General features: G+C 43.7%; 2 protein-coding genes across 3 annotated transcripts in view; both read left to right on the forward strand.

The window, feature by feature from the left end:
• Positions 1–779, forward strand: part of COPA (COPI coat complex subunit alpha) — a 43,974-nt gene extending 43,195 nt beyond the window's left edge. For both annotated transcript variants that reach the window (XM_055583855.1, XM_055583856.1), the window contains exon 33: positions 126–779. In XM_055583855.1, coding sequence (XP_055439830.1) covers positions 126–185 — 60 coding nt within the window. In that variant the 3' untranslated portion in view covers positions 186–779. The remainder of the gene's footprint in view (positions 1–125) is intronic.
• Positions 780–5,993: 5,214 nt separating this feature from the next.
• PEX19 (peroxisomal biogenesis factor 19) lies at positions 5,994–11,496 on the forward strand. The gene is made up of 8 exons (XM_055583869.1): positions 5,994–6,102; positions 7,496–7,605; positions 8,017–8,182; positions 8,616–8,701; positions 8,915–9,076; positions 9,804–9,980; positions 10,146–10,190; positions 10,359–11,496. The coding sequence occupies exons 1-8, from the start codon at positions 6,033–6,035 to the stop codon at positions 10,440–10,442; spliced, it is 900 nt and encodes a 299-aa protein (XP_055439844.1). The 5' UTR covers positions 5,994–6,032; the 3' UTR covers positions 10,443–11,496.
• Positions 11,497–18,170: the final 6,674 nt, after the last annotated feature.

Consider the following 18,170-nt stretch of genomic DNA (forward strand, 5'->3'; position numbering starts at 1 on the left):
CCCACCACTCCTTACCAATCAGTAACCATAACAAAGCACTCTCCTGTGCTCACTAGGAGGGCAGGGAGTAGACTCTCTAGGCTTCTCACCCTCAAAAACCCCTAATCTTTTTTCTTCTTCCACAGGTGACAGAGATTGGCAAAGACGTGATCGGTTTGAGGATCAGCCCTCTGCAGTTTCGCTGAGGCCGCTTTCTGTGTGTAGGGTCAAATACCATGTTTCCCGCAGAGAGCCAGTCTTTATATTCTTCTAGCTCCTTCTTCCTTAACTACTCTTCGTGTTGGTGTCTGGTTCTCCCTGCCCTAAAATCTAATGTCCTTTTCTCTTCTTGTATGGCTAATCAAGTCTAAACCTGACTTTTTTTTTTTGCCTCTGAGAACCTCGCATCTTCTCAAGGTGACTTACAGTTGTGGTCACACTTAGCCTTGCCTTCCCAGCCTAGATCTTTCAAAGAACATTGGTGATGAACATTTAAGTAGTAAATTCCTTCAATATTTATCCTTTACCTTTCCACCCCATGTGTACCTTTTGTTAGAAAGGAATGAGATGTAATAAATAAGATAGCATCTTTAACTCAGTCATACCAAGCTCTTAGCCATCCCCATTTTCCTTGGGCATTTAAACTCCTAGGCAGATATAGCCTCTCTGTGCCCAGAAACTTAAAGTCTGAGAAGAAACTGTTTTCCCAGAAATGCATATCACTTTTTGTTGATTTATTCTTTCCAAAGATTGTTCTTGTATTTTGTTTCTCATACGAAATAAAGTAGATTTTTATGAGAGTTTTGTGGCTTGTCATTTATTTCCTGGACACTCTCACTTTCCTCCTTACTTCATGTAGCTGCCCCATCCAAGCAGATATCTTTCCTTCAATAATTATTTTCAATTACAAAGGTAGTAAATACCCATTGATTTTTTTAAAGTAAACTGCTGTGAGAATGGTAGAAAGCAAGTAGTTCCCTATTCCATTGTTGACTGTAACCTTCCATCTATTGCTAATTAGTAATACACTGTATATAGTACAACATATTTTGCTTGTCATGTAATAAGATTAATTTGGTAGAGTGATATAATGCGCCTTTGATTAAAATATGTACTGTCATTTCAAATTCATGTTTTCAATAAACAGTACATTTAGTTCACAAATCAATAAATTTAGAAAGCTATTCAGTGATGTCTTCCTCCTCTGCTTTCCCTCAGCCACCCAGTTCCTATCACCTTCCCCAAAACAGGTAACTGCCGTTGTTAGCTTCCTTAAATCCTGCCAGAGGTTTTTTTTTAAATGTATATACAAGCAGATGTCAATGTGTTCTTCCCTATCCCCCTATTGTATCTAAATGGAAGCATACTACTTAAGGATTTTAAGTTGCCTTTTTATTGATGGATATACTTATTGATTGATATTTGACTATTATAAACAGTGGTGCAGTGAACATCTTGAACATACATTGTACAGGTGGGGAAAGTGAGCCTGGAGGATAAACTCCTAGAATTGTGTGATTCCTACATCAAAGAGTGCAGGCCTGTGTATCTTTTTAGCTTTAAAAGATGCTTTCTTGGTACCTCCTTGGTCCAGTGGTTAAGACTGTACTTCCACTCTATGAGGCACAGGTTCAATCCCTAGTTGGGGAACTAAGATCTCACATTTAAAAAAATTTTTTTAAAAAGATGCTTTCTTAAACATAGTATCCCCAAAATAAGTCTGCCTTTTCAAAGAATTTGCATACTAATTTCATAACAGTTTCTCAAGTTATAAACATTCTTACTGTAACCGAGGCAAGTTGATTATTTTGGTAAAAGTTTTTTCAGTTTAAAACTTAAATTATAAAATTAATTTTGCATTATCAATATAAACATAATGAACTAAGGGATATGAAAAAAGTGGACAATCCTCATGAAGCTTACATAATCTTAGTTCAGCTGAGTCATGTCCGACTCTTTGCCATCCCATGGACTGCAGCACGCGAGGCCCCCCTGTCCATCACCAACTGGGAAACAAAATGGATAAATGTGAAATAATTGAATACCAGACAAGAATTTGAAGCTGGTTAATAAACAGTGGAGAACCAAAAATGTCCTTAATCAAGAGAGTAATACAAAGAAAAGGCTGTAAAATACTCATGCAGCAGTGTTCTGATTGCTTTGCCAACAAAGATCCATCTAGTCAAGGCTATAGTTTTTCCAGTGGTCATGTATGGATGTGAGAGTTGGACTGTGAAGAAAGCTGAATGCCAAAGAATTGATGCTTTTGAACTGTGGTATTAGAGAAGACTCTTGAGAGTCCGTTGGACTGCAAGGAGATCCAACTAGTCCATCCTAAAGGAGATCAGCCCTGGGTGTTCATTGGAAGGACTGATGCTGAAGCTGAAATTCCAATACTTTGGCCACCTGATGCGAAGAGTTGACTCACTGAAAAAGACCCTGATGCTGGGAGGGATTGGGGGCAGGAGGAGAAGGGGACGATAGAGGATGAGATGGCTGGATGGCATCACCAACTCAATGGACATGAGTTTGGGCGAACTCCGGAAGTTGGTGATGGACAGGGAGGCCTGGCGTGCTGTAGTTCATGAGGATGCAGAGTCGGACATGACTGAGCGACTGAACTGAACTGAACTGAACTGAATAAACAATGGAGAACCAAAAATGTCCTTAATCAAGAGAGTGATACAAAGAAAAGGCTGTAAAATACTCTTGCAGCAATGTTCACTATACATGAAAGGTAGGAGATGAGTAAATACTGAGATGAGGTGTTAGGCGTTTCAGTAGTAAAGCAAGTTTAATGGACTTCCCTGGTGGTACAGTGGATAGGAATCCGCCTGCCAATGCAGGCGACACGGGGTCAATCCCTGGTCTGGGAAGACTGCACATGCCACGGAACAATTAAGCCCATGCACCACAACTATTGAACCTGCACACCTACAGCGTGTGCTCCACAACGAGAAGCCATGCACCGCAACTGAAGCGCAGCCCCCTGCTCTCCATAACTAAAGAAAGTGCGTACACCAACAAAGACCCCGTGCAACCAGTAAACAAATGCATAAAAAACAGTAAAGCGAGTTTAAGAAATAGAACAACCATGCCTATTTTCAACTCCATCTTCATTCAATTACTATCTGATACTTTCCTTATTAGCATACTTATAGTACTATATTAATGTGAAGCCACTAGAAATACCTGTAACATGAGCTTGTTATGAGTACAGTTGTATTAGAGAGACACATGTAAGCAGTTTGGAGTTAACCTGGAATAGATGTTGCAGCTATTGGGGAGAAAGATTAATCAGGGAAGAATTAGATTATGGAAGTTTAGATGTGAAAACAACCTTAGAGTTTCAACTTTCATGTTTGTTTGTTTTTTTTTAATCATATTTGTAATAGAGTCCTAGAATGGAGAAAGGTTTTGAACAAAGCAATTTAATAACAGAGTTGAGACTAGCATTTAGGTCTTCTGACTTCTAGTTCAGAGTGTTTTTCCCAAGTTACAGTACGTGTGCTTGGACGATCACAGCAGGTTTTGCACAGGTATGACTTTAAAAGTATGTGTCTTATATGTCAAGGAAAGAGTAAGTACCTAATCTGGTGCTTGACATACTACTCAAGTGTGTTTAGGAAGCTAAGGATGAAAGTCAGGAAGTGACTTTTTTCATTTAGATGTGGTTTCTTCCTTTTAAACTTTATGATACTTTATCCTGAATTCTTATAAGACAATGACCTTGGCCATACTTGCTGTGTCTATGTCTATACCCACCTCCAGCCTAATGCCCAGACACCTACCTTAACAGCAAGGGCTGGTCCTGATTTATCTCTCTGTCCTCCATGGTGCCCCACATAGGATCTTGAACAACAGCAGATGCCCTCTAAGTGGTAAAGTAGGTTTGTCTAAGGCAGTTGATGCATTCTGGCAGATCTAAATAGAACAATTCCAGAGAAGGGAAGGGATGTCTGGAGTTGTCTTGATCTGAGTCTCCCCCAACTACACATGATTGACTTCGGTATAGAGAAAAGGCTATAGGTCAGGGAAGTTCAGTTCAGTCACTCAGTCATGTCCAATTGTTTGTGACCCCATGGACTGCAGCACGCCAGTCTTCCCTGTCCATCACCAACTCCAGAAGCTTGCTCAAACTCATGTCCATTGAGTCGGTGATGTATCCAACCATGTCATCCTCTGTCGTCCCCTCTTCCCCCTGCCTTCAATCTTTCCCAGCATCAGGGTCTTTTCCAAGGAGTCAGTTCTATCAGGTGGCCAAAGTATTGGAGTTTCAGCTTCAGCATCAGTCCTTCCAATGAATACCCAGGACTGATCTCCTTTAGAATGGACTGGTTGGATCTCCTTGCAGTCCAAGGGACTCTCAAGAGTCTTCTCCAACACCACAGTTCAAAAGCATCAATTCCTCAATGCTCAGCTTTCTTTATACTCCAACTTTCATATCCATACATGACTTCTGGGAAAACCATAGCTTTGACTAGATAGAACTTTGTGGTAAAGTAATGTCTCTGCTTTTTAAAATGCTATCTAGGTTGGTGATAGCTTTTCTTCCAAGGAGCAAGTGTCTTTTAATTTCATGGCTGCAGTCACCATCTGCAATGATCCTGGAGCCCAAGAAAATAAATTCTCTCACTGTTTCCATTGTTTCCCATCTATTTGCCATGAAGTGATGGGATCAGATGCATTATCTTAGCTTTCTTAACATTGAGTTTTAAGCCAACTTTTTCACTCTCCTCTTTCACTTTCATCAAGAGGCTCTTTAGTTCTTCGTCACTTTCTGCCATAAGGGTGGTGTCATCTGCATGCCTGAGGTTATTGATATTTCTTCCAGCAATCTTGTTTTCAGCTTGTGTTTCATCCAGCCCAGCATTTCTCATGATGTACTTTGCATATAAGTTAAATAAGCAGGGTGACAATATATAGCCTTGGTGGATTCCTTTCCCGATTTGGAACCAGTCTGTTGTTCCATGTCCTGTTCTAACTGTTGCTTCTTGACCTGCATACAGATTTCTCATGAGGCAGATCAGGTGGTCTGGTATTCTCATCTCTTGAAGAATTTTCCACAGTTTGTTGTGAACCACAGAGTCAAAGGCTTTGGCATAGTCAATAACGCACAAGTAGATGTTTTTCTGTTCAGGGAAGGGAACTCTACAGTAGCCTTTTTGCTTAATCCAAAGTCCAAGAGTCACTTTTCTACCCGATTTGATTAGACTAATATCCAGTTCTAAGTTCTTGGCCCTGTGATAGTTTCAATGGGGTACAGGAAATGTGAGATAGCCAGTAGATTCTGCAGAGAAACATGCCTCTTTAGGATCTGAGAGAGCAAAGAGTAGAGAATGAATGCCTAAGTTTTAATCTCTAGCCCAGGAGCTAGGGGTGCAGCACTGAAGATGACAGATGAAAATCCTTGCCATCATCGTGCTTAAATTGCAAAGGGCTTAAGGGGAGATAGAAATGATAAATAAGTGAAACATATAGTATGTCAGATAGAGGTAAGGGTTGAGAAAAATGGAGGGAAAGTGGGCAGGATTTGTATACGTATGTGTGTGGGAGGGGTTGCAGTTTTATTTAGTGAGGCCAAAGAAGGCATTTCAGAGAAGATGACATGTGAGTAAAATACTGAAGTGGGAGAAAACTACCATGTTGGGTATGCCGTAACTGCAACTGCCTTACTGATTACAAATGCACAGCTTCTGCTGGCTCGTAGGCAGTTTGTCTCAGTTTGGCATACCCACAGCTCTGGAAAAAATAATAAGGAAGCCGGGTAATGTGGGAAGTTGAAAGAAAGGAAGCCAGGCCAGTAAAAGAAAAAAAAAAAAAAAACAACCTGGCAGAAGGTAAGAGTAAACTCACCTCTGTTAGGTCAACGTGCCAGTAGAAAGAAGAGGGGTGGCGGGGGGCTGGGAATTGGAGCCTCCTGTCCCTTTAAAAATGGCGGCCTGGCACGGACCAACAATACCATTGGTTGCGCGAGCAGAGGGGGCGGGCTCAGGGGAGGGGCGAGCGGAGCCGCGGAGTCCCACCTCCTACGGCAAGTCAGAGGTGGCAAGATGGCCGCGGCTGAGGGGGACGGTGGTGTCCGGGCCGAAGCTGACCGGGAATTGGAAGAGCTTCTGGAAAGTAAGAGCCCGTCATGGGAAAGCCCCAAAGAGGGCGGATGTAAGGGTCCATTCAGGGGGGTAGGTAAACCTGCGATGTTTGGGGCGGAGCAAGAAAGGCTGTCCAAAGGCTGGACGGGGGCGGAGAGTCTGACTGCGACCCTCGAGAAAATCTCTGGGTCACCCTCTCCTTCCTCTGCAGCGGTAGTTGAGGAGTTCTCTCTGAGTCCCTGAACGGCCCACACTGTTGATCGCCCTGCCGGAGGGGAAACTAACCCAGAGGACGTTTCACGCTCCCTCTCCAAACTCCCCTTACTTTAGATTAGTAAGTTGTTAAGTCTTGACTTTCTCCCCACCAGCAGCAGCATTTGGTCCTCGGGGGGCAGCGAACCGAACAACCACGGATTGCTTCCATTAACTATTAGCAAGCCTGTAGTGCGTTCTTCTGTGCACTCTCCTGCCCTCCTTTACAGAAAAGACACTCTTTTCTTTCTCCCAGTCCTTTCATCCACCAGGCCCCTTTGCAGTTCTTTCATCATGTCAGAGCTCAAACCCTTCCCATTATTTTGAAAAACAGGGTGAGACAGCCTCAGGGGAAGACAGTTCTCTTTTGAAAGGAGGTGGCTGTACTTTTCCTTCTCAGCCCTGCCATCCACTCCTCTCTGGTTTGGTTTCTTGTCCACGGTGGGGCTGGTGTCTTACCCCTAGGCCTGGCAAATATAGTGGTGGTGAGAACACAGGTTTTTCAGGGTAGAGGTGAATACATTTTGTCTCTTGCTCAGGCACAGAGTGGGCAGGTGGAAAGATAAACAGAAATGGTGAGAAGTGCTAAGTGACTGTGTGAGTCTGCAGAGATGAGGCCACAGGGAGCTCTAGCAACTCTGGGGAGGGAGACCTAAATTGAAAGAGAAAAGAGAGTTCAGGGCCCTCCGGTGGAGTATAATATGGAGTCCCTCAGTTTGTACCAGGACCCATGGGAAGCTGGGTGAAACATCTTAAGGCTTCTGCTCTCTTGCCAAAGATTATTCCTTGTAGGGCTCCAGAGTGAGTTCTAGGGGGGGTTAAGGACATCTGTGTTCTCTGTTCCCCTTGAATATCTGTATGGGATTTCTAGGAACCATTAAAGTATGGCAAAGAGGCATCATGTAGATGAACTGTTGTCTTACAGCTTTGAGAGATGTTTTTTCCACCTTAAGAGATTTCTTCCTCTATGATTACAATACATTAGGTAATGGGGAGGGGGAGGGAGAAGCTTATTGAGGAGTGGGTCAGGAGAGGGAGACTCAAAAAAGGAGAGCATTTTAGGAAGGTTGGCAGCTTGAAAGATTGTTTTCTTAATGCTTTGCTCAGAAACCCCTCTAGCCTTGCATTCTCATCCATCACCAACACATACACTGTGTCTCTTGTCTCTGAAGGTGCTCTTGATGATTTCGATAAGGCCAAACCCTCCCCAGCACCCACTCCTACCACCACGGCCCCTGATGCTTCAGGGCCCCAGAAGAGATCGCCAGGAGACACTGCCAAAGTATAAATTCTACCCACTTAAGGGATGGGGAGGGGATGGGCGTGCAGCTCCAAGCAGAGATGGGGCAGGCCCTTGTGGGCCAGAGGGGAGTCGGGAAGGGTGCCTTGGCCTCACATTGCTGAGTGCTCTTGCAGGCCTCAGTCCTTGTGAAACAGGGACTTGAGATTAAGTAGAGGGATCTCAAAGAACAGATTTAAATGGTTGGATTGGGAATGCCAGCCCATAGCCTTCCCTCAGTGGCCGGATGCCTTTTTGCTGTTCTCATAAAGAGAAGTAGTCAGAATGTCCAATTGAGGTGGGTAGGAGGGAAGCACTGCATCTCCCAGAGCCACTGCCTGTGGCTTCTGTCAGAAACCATGTACAGTGGGGCGCCAAGTAAGAGATGTACTTTGGCCACATTCTCGCCTGCAGGATGCCCTCTTCGCCTCCCAGGAGAAGTTTTTCCAGGAACTGTTTGACAGCGAGCTGGCTTCCCAAGCCACTGCAGAGTTTGAGAAAGCAATGAAGGAGTTGGCTGAGGAAGAGCCCCACCTGGTAGAGCAGTTCCAAAAGCTTTCAGAGGCTGCTGGGAGAGTAGGTAAGGAGGGGAAACAGTGGGAAATACCTGAACAAACTTCTTGGGTTATTGTCCCTTGACAACACCGAAATTTTTTGTAAAAGTTGACAGCAATTATGATACCACTGCCATGGGATGGGGGAGGAGATGGAAGGAAAAAGGAGACCCTGTTTAATGAAAGGGGTGAGATAGGTTGGAAAGTAACAGAAAAGATTATTGAAAAGGGATAATTTTAAAGATCAGTGTTAATGTGGGTGTCATTGTAGAGAACAAACTGAGACGCAGTCCATGTAGATTTGTGAAAATAACTATGAAGATAAATGTAGAGTATTCAAAGATTTGGAGTGTAGTAATTCACTAGTAAATGCTCCATGTCCAAGCTGGTAACCAGGTCAGTCTAAGCAAGCAAACAGTTAAAATCCTAAATGACATAGGCTCTTTTAATCTCTCCTAGGCAGTGATGCGACTTCGCAACAAGAATTCACCTCTTGCCTAAAGGAGACGTTGAGTGGACTAGCCAAGAATGCCACTGACCTTCAGGTGAGGGGGAAGAGATAGGGAACCACAAGGGTCCCACTCACAGAGACTTCACCAGCAGTCTCAAAAGACAGACTCTCTTGGCTATCATCTCAAGTCTGTTCTTGCCTCACTATTTTGCTACAGGCATGTTTAAATAGTTCTTTCCCACCTGAAAAGTTGGTAAATGTCCCAGGAAGGTGGTATACTTGCTCATTTCTCTTCTGTCCTTTCCAGAACTCTGGCATGTCAGAAGAGGAACTGACCAAGGCCATGGAAGGGCTGGGCATGGATGAAGGGGATGGGGAAGGGACCATCCTCCCCATCATGCAGAGTATCATGCAGAACCTACTGTCCAAGGATGTGCTGTACCCGTCACTGAAGGAAATCACAGAAAAGGTTTGTGAACTTCTGTTTATGCTTTTCCTCCTTATTCCTTATTGTATCAACTCCCATGGGCTACTTTGTCTATTTAGAGACTATAAAGACAGAGTAACTCAAGTGTACAAGTTCATCTGTTGTTTTCTCCTTTGTTTATTTATTTGGAGGGGGAGAGTTAAGGAGGAGTTGTGTCTCCAAGAGAGTAAAGCTACTTTACTGAGGATATTTAAGGTAGAAAGGGAAATCCTTCAGCTCTATTAATAGTTTTCTATAAACTAGTCTAAGACTCTGTTGTTGTCTGATCAACTCCTTCTTGCATTTCCAATTTCATTCATTTCTCCAACAAGATGTCACTGATGGTTTACTGACTTTATGCTGTGAACAATTTTAAGAGTAGTTTAAATGATGGTCTCTGCCATCAAAGAGTTTATAGTGTTACTGGAGAGACTTTTAAAAGTTGTTAAACACAAAAGAAGGAATATGTGACTGAAACCATATGTGGCCCTTAAAGCCTCAAATATTGACTGTCTGGCTCGTCACAGAAAAAGTTTGTCATAAATGGTGACCATAAAGGCTAGCATAGCCAGGTGATCTGATTGAAGTCAGTGCTGCTTCTCATGCTAAACTTGCTTATTTAGTTTTTCCTTCTCCTCTGTTTCTGGCCCCTTCGTGTTCTTCGTATTTTATGACCCTTACTTATGCATTGTTCACTTAATTCTTCACCACCCATTCTCTGTTTACTTAGTATCCAGAATGGTTGCAGGCTCACCGAGACTCTCTACCTCCAGAGCAATTTGAAAAATATCAGGAACAACATAGTGTCATGGGCAAAATATGTGAGCAGTTTGAGGCAGAGACCCCCACAGACAGTGAGGCCACTCAGAAGGCTCGTTTTGAGGTGGTGCTGGATCTTATGCAGCAGGTAAGGCCTCCATTTGCTGTCTGCCTGCTGCTTCTGTCTGCTTGAGTGTTCATTGCAGGCGGATCCTGAAAGGAGGCCACACTGCCAAACCAAAGTGGAGGAGGGAGCACAGGGGAGGCCACAAAGCATGGGCTTATCTCGTGTTCCTCTTCCTTTATTTTCCAGCTACAAGATTTGGGCCATCCTCCAAAAGAGCTTGCTGGGGAGATGGTGAGTATACCATCTCATATACTTTAATCTGAGCCTAGGTTTCCATTATTCTGTAACCTTTAGTGATTCCACCTAAGGTAATAATAGTGGCTGCAGGGGATAGACCTTCAAAAGCTCTAACTTTTTGAAATGGGAGGAGTTATCTGAGTCCCTTCATCTCTTCTCCAGCCTCCTGGCCTCAACTTTGACCTGGATGCCCTTAATCTATCGGGCCCACCAGGTGCCAATGGCGAACAGTGTCTGATCATGTGAAACACAGCACGCTTTCTTCCCTGATTCCCAGCCGTGGGGGAACGTCTGGAGTCAGAAGAAGCACTGAGAACTGAGGCAGGAGTGTCGTCTACCGGAGTGGCTGCCCACTGCCATCTGTCATCCCACCCAAGATTGTGCCATACCAGCTGAGGCTTTTTCTCTTTGTAGGAATAAGGCCTGTTCTGCAGATCGTTACTGTGAACCCTTTCCATTGTGGTTTCTGCTGCTAGCAAAGGCCCAGCTACCTTCCAAGTGAAGGAAGGCAACTCTTTTGGGGCAGGCACCTTTTTCCCTCTCCCAAAGTAATGTTACACAGGGCCACACTGATGTTCACTTTTGTACCCCGGGTCTTCGTGCCTTGTCTCTCCTCCCTCTCTTGGACCTGGGGAGCAGGGACAGCGTCCTAAGACTCTGTATTTCTGTACTTCTCTTAAGCAGGGCCTTTGGGAATGAGTGCAAAGAAACTTAGCCTGGGCTGGGGCCATAGGTCTGTCACCACACCCTCTTGCCTTCAGACTGTTGTGAATTCTCCAAAGTAAGTGGAGGGCTTTTGCATCTAATCACAGGTTGAAAGAGAAGCCCTGGAATTCTCCTCTCTCCAGGTACAGAGTCCTCAGCTCCCTGTCCAGCTTGAGAACTCAAGCAGCTGCCCTGGTTCTTTCTATAATGCTATGTGATCTGGGTGAACTCAGCCCTTGACCTTCCTTTACCCCCTACCTCTCCTCTCATCTCTCTACTTTAAATACCTCTTCATTCCAACCCTTCTCTGAGCCCAAACTGTGAGGAAAAAGTCCTGTCCTGTTTCCCCTGTTCTAGTCCATCCACCACTCTCACCAGCCCGGCTGTCTCGCTGGCAAGCGTGTAATTATAGTGTCATGTCTAGGAAGTGAATGACTGCTCTTCCTCAGTTGCATACCGTTTTCTTTTACACACTCACACTTCTGATTTCTTTGACTGCTGCCCATTGATTCAGGGAGGTAGCTTGGGAAAAGGGAGGTGGGATGCAGCCTGCGCCCTTTTTCCTGATGAATAAATATTCTGAGTGAGGACGGTAGCCTGTATTTCATCCAACTCTTTTTCTAATCTTCCTCAGCTTCTCTATGCTGCCGCGTGAGGTGTGTTAGCTTAACACTGCTGGGTTCTACCATCACGTCTCTTCCCAGCTCAGTCTGTACCTCAGTTGGTAGAGCAGACTGAATGACCGACCATCTTTCCTCATTTTCTCTGTTTTTGAAGCCTTTAAATTGGTATTGTATTTTAACATTTTACATTATTATGTTAACGTTAGTAATGTATTGTTAACATGTTTTCTAAATTGTTTTTGTTGGAGCTGACCTTGCCTTTCACTATGGGAGCCAGTGGATCTGTAGATCTTGGGTACCACATGTTGGTGGATACTCTGGTTCAGACCAGCTGGCTGTCCTGGTTCAGCACTCAGAAAATAACTACCAGAGCAAATTTGTACTTTCCATTTGTGGCACTCTGATCACTTGACATGACACTCCCTTGGGCTAAGACTTTTCACCCCTTTAGATCCCCTACACGTTCTGTGGTATTGGTGAAGAAGGAAATATTTTTAAGACCTCAGGCTGTTTAGGAAGGTCCAGCTATTGTACCTTAGAGTAGGGAAGAGCCCAGGCCTGAGTCTGAGACTCCTCGCCTCTGCAAGAGATGGGAAAGGACAAGCAGACCTGTGATGGTGGTCACAGGACATGAGTGGCCAAAATTGTCTCCTCATAGCTCTAGCCAAAAACTGAACGAGGATGGGAAGAGTGGGCAGGACAGAAGGGCCCTGCCCCTTGATCCATGTACCAGTTTTCTTTTATACATTCTCACTTCTGCCAGCCTGGCCAGGACTTACTCCAGGAACCTAAACAGGTACCACCTTAGTTTTGTTCCTGAGACATTCATTTTCATTTTCATTTTGATTGAACATGATTTGATTGGCCTCAGGTTACTGTCTGTTCCAAAAATACTATTTGAACTCTTCTAGGGCTCATGGAAAGATAGAGCAGTCTTTCTCAGACTGGTAAAGGTCCTTTGGTAAAAGACCAGGTGTTGTTTTACAAGTGTCCTGTCCTTTGCCCACCAGTATGTTTTCCGTATGCACAGTTCGTATTGTGGGCGACCCACCATAAAAGTTTGACAGCACCAAATTGACCAAATCCCTTCTGCCTGATAAAGCCACTCCTTATGCATTCAGATATTATAGCAATGTCGGAATGCTAGGGACTTCACTGACAGTCCAGTGGTTAAGGCTCCATGCTCCCAATGAATAGGGCACCAGTTTGATCCCTAGTCGAGGATTTAAGATCCCACATGCCACAAGGCACAGCCTAAATGAATAAATATGAAAAAATGCTAAAAAGTTTCTAAAAACTGAATTTCTAACTAGTCTTGTCACAGAGTGGTAAACTACTCACAGATCAGTACAAATTTCCAACTACCTGAGTAGCTGTGCTCTGGGGCCCTCCTCAGTCTCTCCACAGCTGCATCAGCCAAATAGATACATTTCTATACTTGTTCCATGTGAGTGTTGCTTTTAATGAACTTTTTCTTTAGCAAGAATGTGTCACTGTAAGGAAGTTTCGAATGTTTTTCTAGCCTTCCTTTTGCTACTTAAAATAACCATTACAAAGCTTAGTTTTCAGTTGTGCATGAAGTGTTTAGGCTGCTGCTGCTGCTAAGTCGCTTCAGTCATGTCCGACTCTGTGCGACCCCATAGACGGCAGCCCACCAGGCTCCACCATCCCTGGGATTCTCCAGACAGGAACACGAGTGGGTTGCCATTTTCTTCTCCAGTGCATGAAAGGGAAAAGTGAAAGTGAAGTCGCTCAGTCATGTCCGACTCTTCGCGACCCCATGGACTGCAGCCTACCAGGCTCCTCCATCCATGGGATTTTCCAGGCAGGAGTACTGGAGTGGGGTGCCATTGCCTTCTCCGGTTTATGCTACTGTCAGACTTTAAAGGAAATGCCCCCTTGTTCCAAAATTCTGTACATTAGAAAACAAATTCTTGGTTGTTTAGATGGTTTAATGAATTAAGAATCAAGTTAATACTGTGATAATGGGGTCAATTTCCTATGATTTTTGGAACATCCTGATAAGGGCCCCATGTGTGTGTACTAAGTCGCCTCAGTCGTGTCTAACTCTTTGCGACCCCATGGATTGTAGCCTGCCAGGCTCCTCTGTCCATAGGATTCACCAGGCACAAGAATGCTGGACTGGGTTGCCATGCCCTCTTCCAGGGTATCTTCCTGACTCAGGGATCGAACCCACAGCCCAAGGATCCCATGAGGCACTTACGCTATTGAGATGGCTTTTTGGGAGCTTAGGAGAAATGATGGCCTACAGTAAATCAGGTAGAAATGACAGACCATATGAGAAGTGATCAAAAGTCTTAGCGGAAGTGTGCATGCAAGAATGAATGTATATTTCACTGGAAAATCCACCTGCTGACTGTTTCTCAGGAAGGCCTTGGGAAATTTTTTTATAAAGGAAAGGCCCTGATGAAGGGGTCACCAGCATGATTGAGAAGTTAAGAAGGGTTGTCTCTGGGTGGAGGCTGATGGAAGAGGATGTTATTTAAGAACTGGTTTCCCTGGTAGTGGTGGGGATGATAGGATCCTAGCATTTGCCTCTGAAAGCAGAGACCAAATGGCAACACTTCACTCTCAGAAGCAGAGTGAATGAATTTCCATAAGGGCAGCATGGTCAAAGAGGAGGAGACTAATGGAAAGTGAGTCCTAGAGGCCATAGATAGACAGTCAAGGAGGATAAATCAATTTACATATAATTAAGAGTAACCAACAATGGTTGAACAGAAGACTGAGGTCAGTAACTTCAATGAAAGGTTACAATTCCTTGCCCAGTTTCTAGGCTTGAGACAATTTTCAGACTAAACTCCTCAGTTGACCACATCATTTACTTAGTTAACCACACACTCAGGAAAGAAGACTGTCCACATTTTTTCAGTTGGAATACAAGGATACAGGGTCTGAGTTGACACTGAAACCCAGGGACTTAGAGCACTGCCACACACCTCCTATCCCTGCACCCTCCCACCCCAACCCAATTACCGTAGGAAAATATGGGATCAGATAATAAATGGAGTGCTTGCCCAAGTCTGTCTCACAGTGGGTCCAAAAATCTATAGTCATTTTTCCAGTTGCCATAGGTAATCCAAATGGACATATTTGGCAGTTGGCAGAAAGCCCAAGTAGAACCCCTAAAACTACACCCCCACCTCTGCCAAGAATAGTAAATAAGTACTATTGCATTCTGGGGGAAATGGCAGCAATTAGTTATACTCTTTCAGAGTTAAAAAGGGCACAGGGTGTTGGTCCCCATCATATCCTTGTTTAGTCTCACCATCTGGCCCTTGCAAACACCGACTAAGATGGACTGCTGTAAACTTGTGCAGTTAGTAGTCCTGTTCTGGCCCTTACATCTAGACTTGATATTCTGGTTGAACACAACAAATCTTACATTGGATGAGCTTCATCTCTGGCTTGTGTAGATAACAAGAGTCTTCACCTACAAACACATGTTGAGTTGATGAGAGAAACACACTCCCTTGTGGCCCATCTCATAAGAGGCTGGACACATTTACTGGAGAATGACACAGCCTCTGATACAGGTATGTGCCTCTTAATTTGTACTATTTGGCCTTTTTTTTTTAACAGAAATTTTCCCAATCTAGTGAGTATGTTCTTTCAATATTAATCACGAAGAAGTATCAGAAGTAGTTGGAGCTGCAGTTGATGGTCAACAATATATGGTTTTTTTTGTTTGTTTTTTTTTATGTTTTGGTTTTAATATAGTTATGTTAGTTCTTCCTCTCCCTGTCACAGTACAGTCCAAAAGAATCTGGATATTCTGTAATATATCCCATTTGTTTGCTTTATTAAGCTTATGCTACTCAGGTATTGAGGATGTGCTAATCAGATCTGATGAACAAACTGTCAATTATTCTGGATTCCTTGTTGAGACACATACACTCCAGAGGGTAGAAGATAAATTCTTCAAAAGACGCAGGGCCCTGCCATGTTGGTTAAGTTTCTACGTGTCCAATGATCCTTTCTAAGGTAAATGTAAGTTATTGTATCTTGTGCCTTTTACCCTAAGAAGCACAGTGCCTTGGTAGGCATATTACAGTTTTGGAGGCAGCATAGTCTGAGCTTGGGAATACAATACTGGCCTTCACAGCAGGTCCAGGCTACCATACAAGCAGTCCTGCTGCTTGGGTCATAACACCTGGAAAGTTCCATAGTTCTAGAGGTACCTGTGGTAAGAAAAGATGTGTGAATTGTCTGGCAATCCACAGTAGGAGAATTCCAGCACAGATCTCCAGGGTTCTGGAGTTAAGTGGTTGTTTCTGCAGTAGAGAAAGTTTCACCATTGCAAAGCATCTCCTGGCATACTGTTAGGTCCTGAAAGAAATTCAGTTGTCTGACCACAAAATATCAAGTGACTATGTGACCAGTTGCCCATATAAACAGCGTGTTATTGTCAGACATGCCAAGTCATAAGATTCGGTGGATACAATAACAATATATTTTACAGTGGAAATTGTTCACTTTGGAAGAAGCCCAAGCAAACTTGGCACAAGCAAATTAAACAAAGGGCCCCAGGCCTTCATATTACCTATATCTGTTGCACTAAAACCTTTCTTGTAGCTCATACCTATGGCAACATAAGAATTCCTTCAACCATTTGACAGAGGAAAAAGTCCAAGTCTTGTTTGTGGATGGCTTAGCTTGATCATGTTAGGGCAAACTAAGCCAAGTAAGGAACTGCTGCTTCTCAATAGCCTTTTCCTGAGTGGTCCTGAATCCTGAGAGACAGTGATGAGGGGAAATTCTCTCAATGAGTAGGACTTCAGGCAGTTTAGTTGACCATCCACTTTGGAGAAAGAAGTGGCTGGAGGCAAGGATATACATGAACTCAGAGTCAGTGGGCTGGTTGGTCAAGGACCCAAAAGGAGCAAGATCAGAAAATGGGGTCTGGTAAAGAGTGTTTAGGTGGATCTGTGAGAGTGAGACTTGTATTCCCCAGAAGTGGGACTTGTATTTACTAAATAAATAAACTGTATGGATAGGATAATTTAGTTGGGACAATTTCAGCTATCCTGGTTCATGCATAGTGTAGTTATAAATAGAATCTCCCTGGTGGCAGAAATGGAGCCTGTTTTTCAGCCTGTTAACATGAACTCCTTTCTTACCCAGGCTGAGCTCTGCTGTTTCTAAATGTCTGTCTTGTCGGCATCAAAGAGCAGTGCTGATCCCCTTGTTAAGTACCACTGTTCAATGAGAACAGCTCACCATTTGGTGCCAAGTTGATCACATCAAACCTTTTCCATTCTGGAAAAAATAACAGTTTAAGATTCTGATCAGGACTGATATATTTTGCTTTGCCTGTAAGTGCCTGAGCCATTTGCTGGCAATTGGGCCCTACGTAAGAATGCCATGGAACAAGGTTCTCAGTTAATGGCAAAGCAAGTACAGTAATGGGCACATGACAGTGGGGCCCACTGCTCCTAAAAATACCTTTTTACCAGAAGCTTCTGACCTGATAGAGTAGTGGGATGGCCTTTTGAAGGTGCATCTGTGGTGCCATTAAGGATGGAGTGCTGTCCTTCACAATACAGTATAAACCTACATGACCATAATAGGGTGCTTTATCCACAAAAGGTAGAATTCATGGGTTCTGGAACCAAGGGGTGGAGATAGGCATGACCCTATTCAATATCACTTCCGTGAGCCACTTGAAGCATTTATACTTCCTGTCCTTGCAACTTTAAATTCTGTGGGTCTGGAGATCCTGTTTCCTAGAGTGGAGATGCTTCTACCAGGCACAGCATAAGAATCTTAATAAACTTAAAGGTATGGCTGCCATCTGGTCACTTTGGGCTCCTAATGCCAGCAAATTATCAGGCAGAAAACTTGCCATACTGTCTGGGATAATTAACTCCGTTATGAGGAGTTAGGATCACTTTTACATTATGAATACAAACAGAAAAGTGTTTGATGCACATGTGATCCCTGGGTTAACTTTTAGTTCTCCTGTACTCAATTTTAACTGTAAATAACTAAACACTTATGGCCTGGTAGGGCATGATCTCCAGGGGCCCAGAACCCTCAGGGATGAAGATCTGGATCACCCCAGAAGTAAGCTATCTAGACTAACAAAAATTGTAGTCAGCAGGAAGATGAATCTGAAATAGGTGTCATTGAAGGAAGATGATGAGTGTCATCTGCAATTTCTGGACCAATTGCAAACCCTCTTGTGTTTCCAGAAATTGTGACTAACTTGACTTATGGATAAACTGCTTAGATATAGAGAACTTTATAACACAAATGGCCCCAATATAGTAGACATTGTTGGTACTCTGTCCAGAACCTCTTTACCAGGAAGTGAGTGTTGGCTGCTAATGGCTCACTGCTGCATCTTCTTGGGAATCAGTCTCTGCCAACAAAAGCCACTTGTGGAGATCCCTGGAAGGTTGGTCCTTCCCAGGGATAACACCACAGTCGATGGTATGATATTAGTTCCTGTTCAGAAGTCAGTCAGGATTCTGATAGGGATTGCATTATCAGTGATGATATGTAATTAGTAATTGTGTTGTCAGCAAATGATACTAAGGTACAAAATTCCTTGTTGCTTTCCTCAAGGTGAGCCATTTATGTGCCAAGAGCTCCCAGTGGAGGCTAAACTTACCAGCTGAAC

Source organism: Bubalus kerabau, chromosome 6, assembly GCF_029407905.1.
Source record: "Bubalus kerabau isolate K-KA32 ecotype Philippines breed swamp buffalo chromosome 6, PCC_UOA_SB_1v2, whole genome shotgun sequence".
Classification (NCBI taxonomy): Eukaryota; Metazoa; Chordata; class Mammalia; order Artiodactyla; family Bovidae; genus Bubalus; species Bubalus kerabau.

Excerpts from the sequence above, each read along its gene's own strand:
- PEX19 (XM_055583869.1), top strand. The coding sequence starts at position 6,033 with ATGGCCGCGGCTGAGGGGGACGGTGGTGTCCGGGCCGAAGCTGACCGG. Across the intron at positions 7,606-8,016 it reads CGCCAGGAGACACTGCCAAA|GATGCCCTCTTCGCCTCCCA; the intron begins GTATAAATTCTA and ends TCTCGCCTGCAG. Across the intron at positions 9,077-9,803 it reads TGAAGGAAATCACAGAAAAG|TATCCAGAATGGTTGCAGGC; the intron begins GTTTGTGAACTT and ends CTGTTTACTTAG.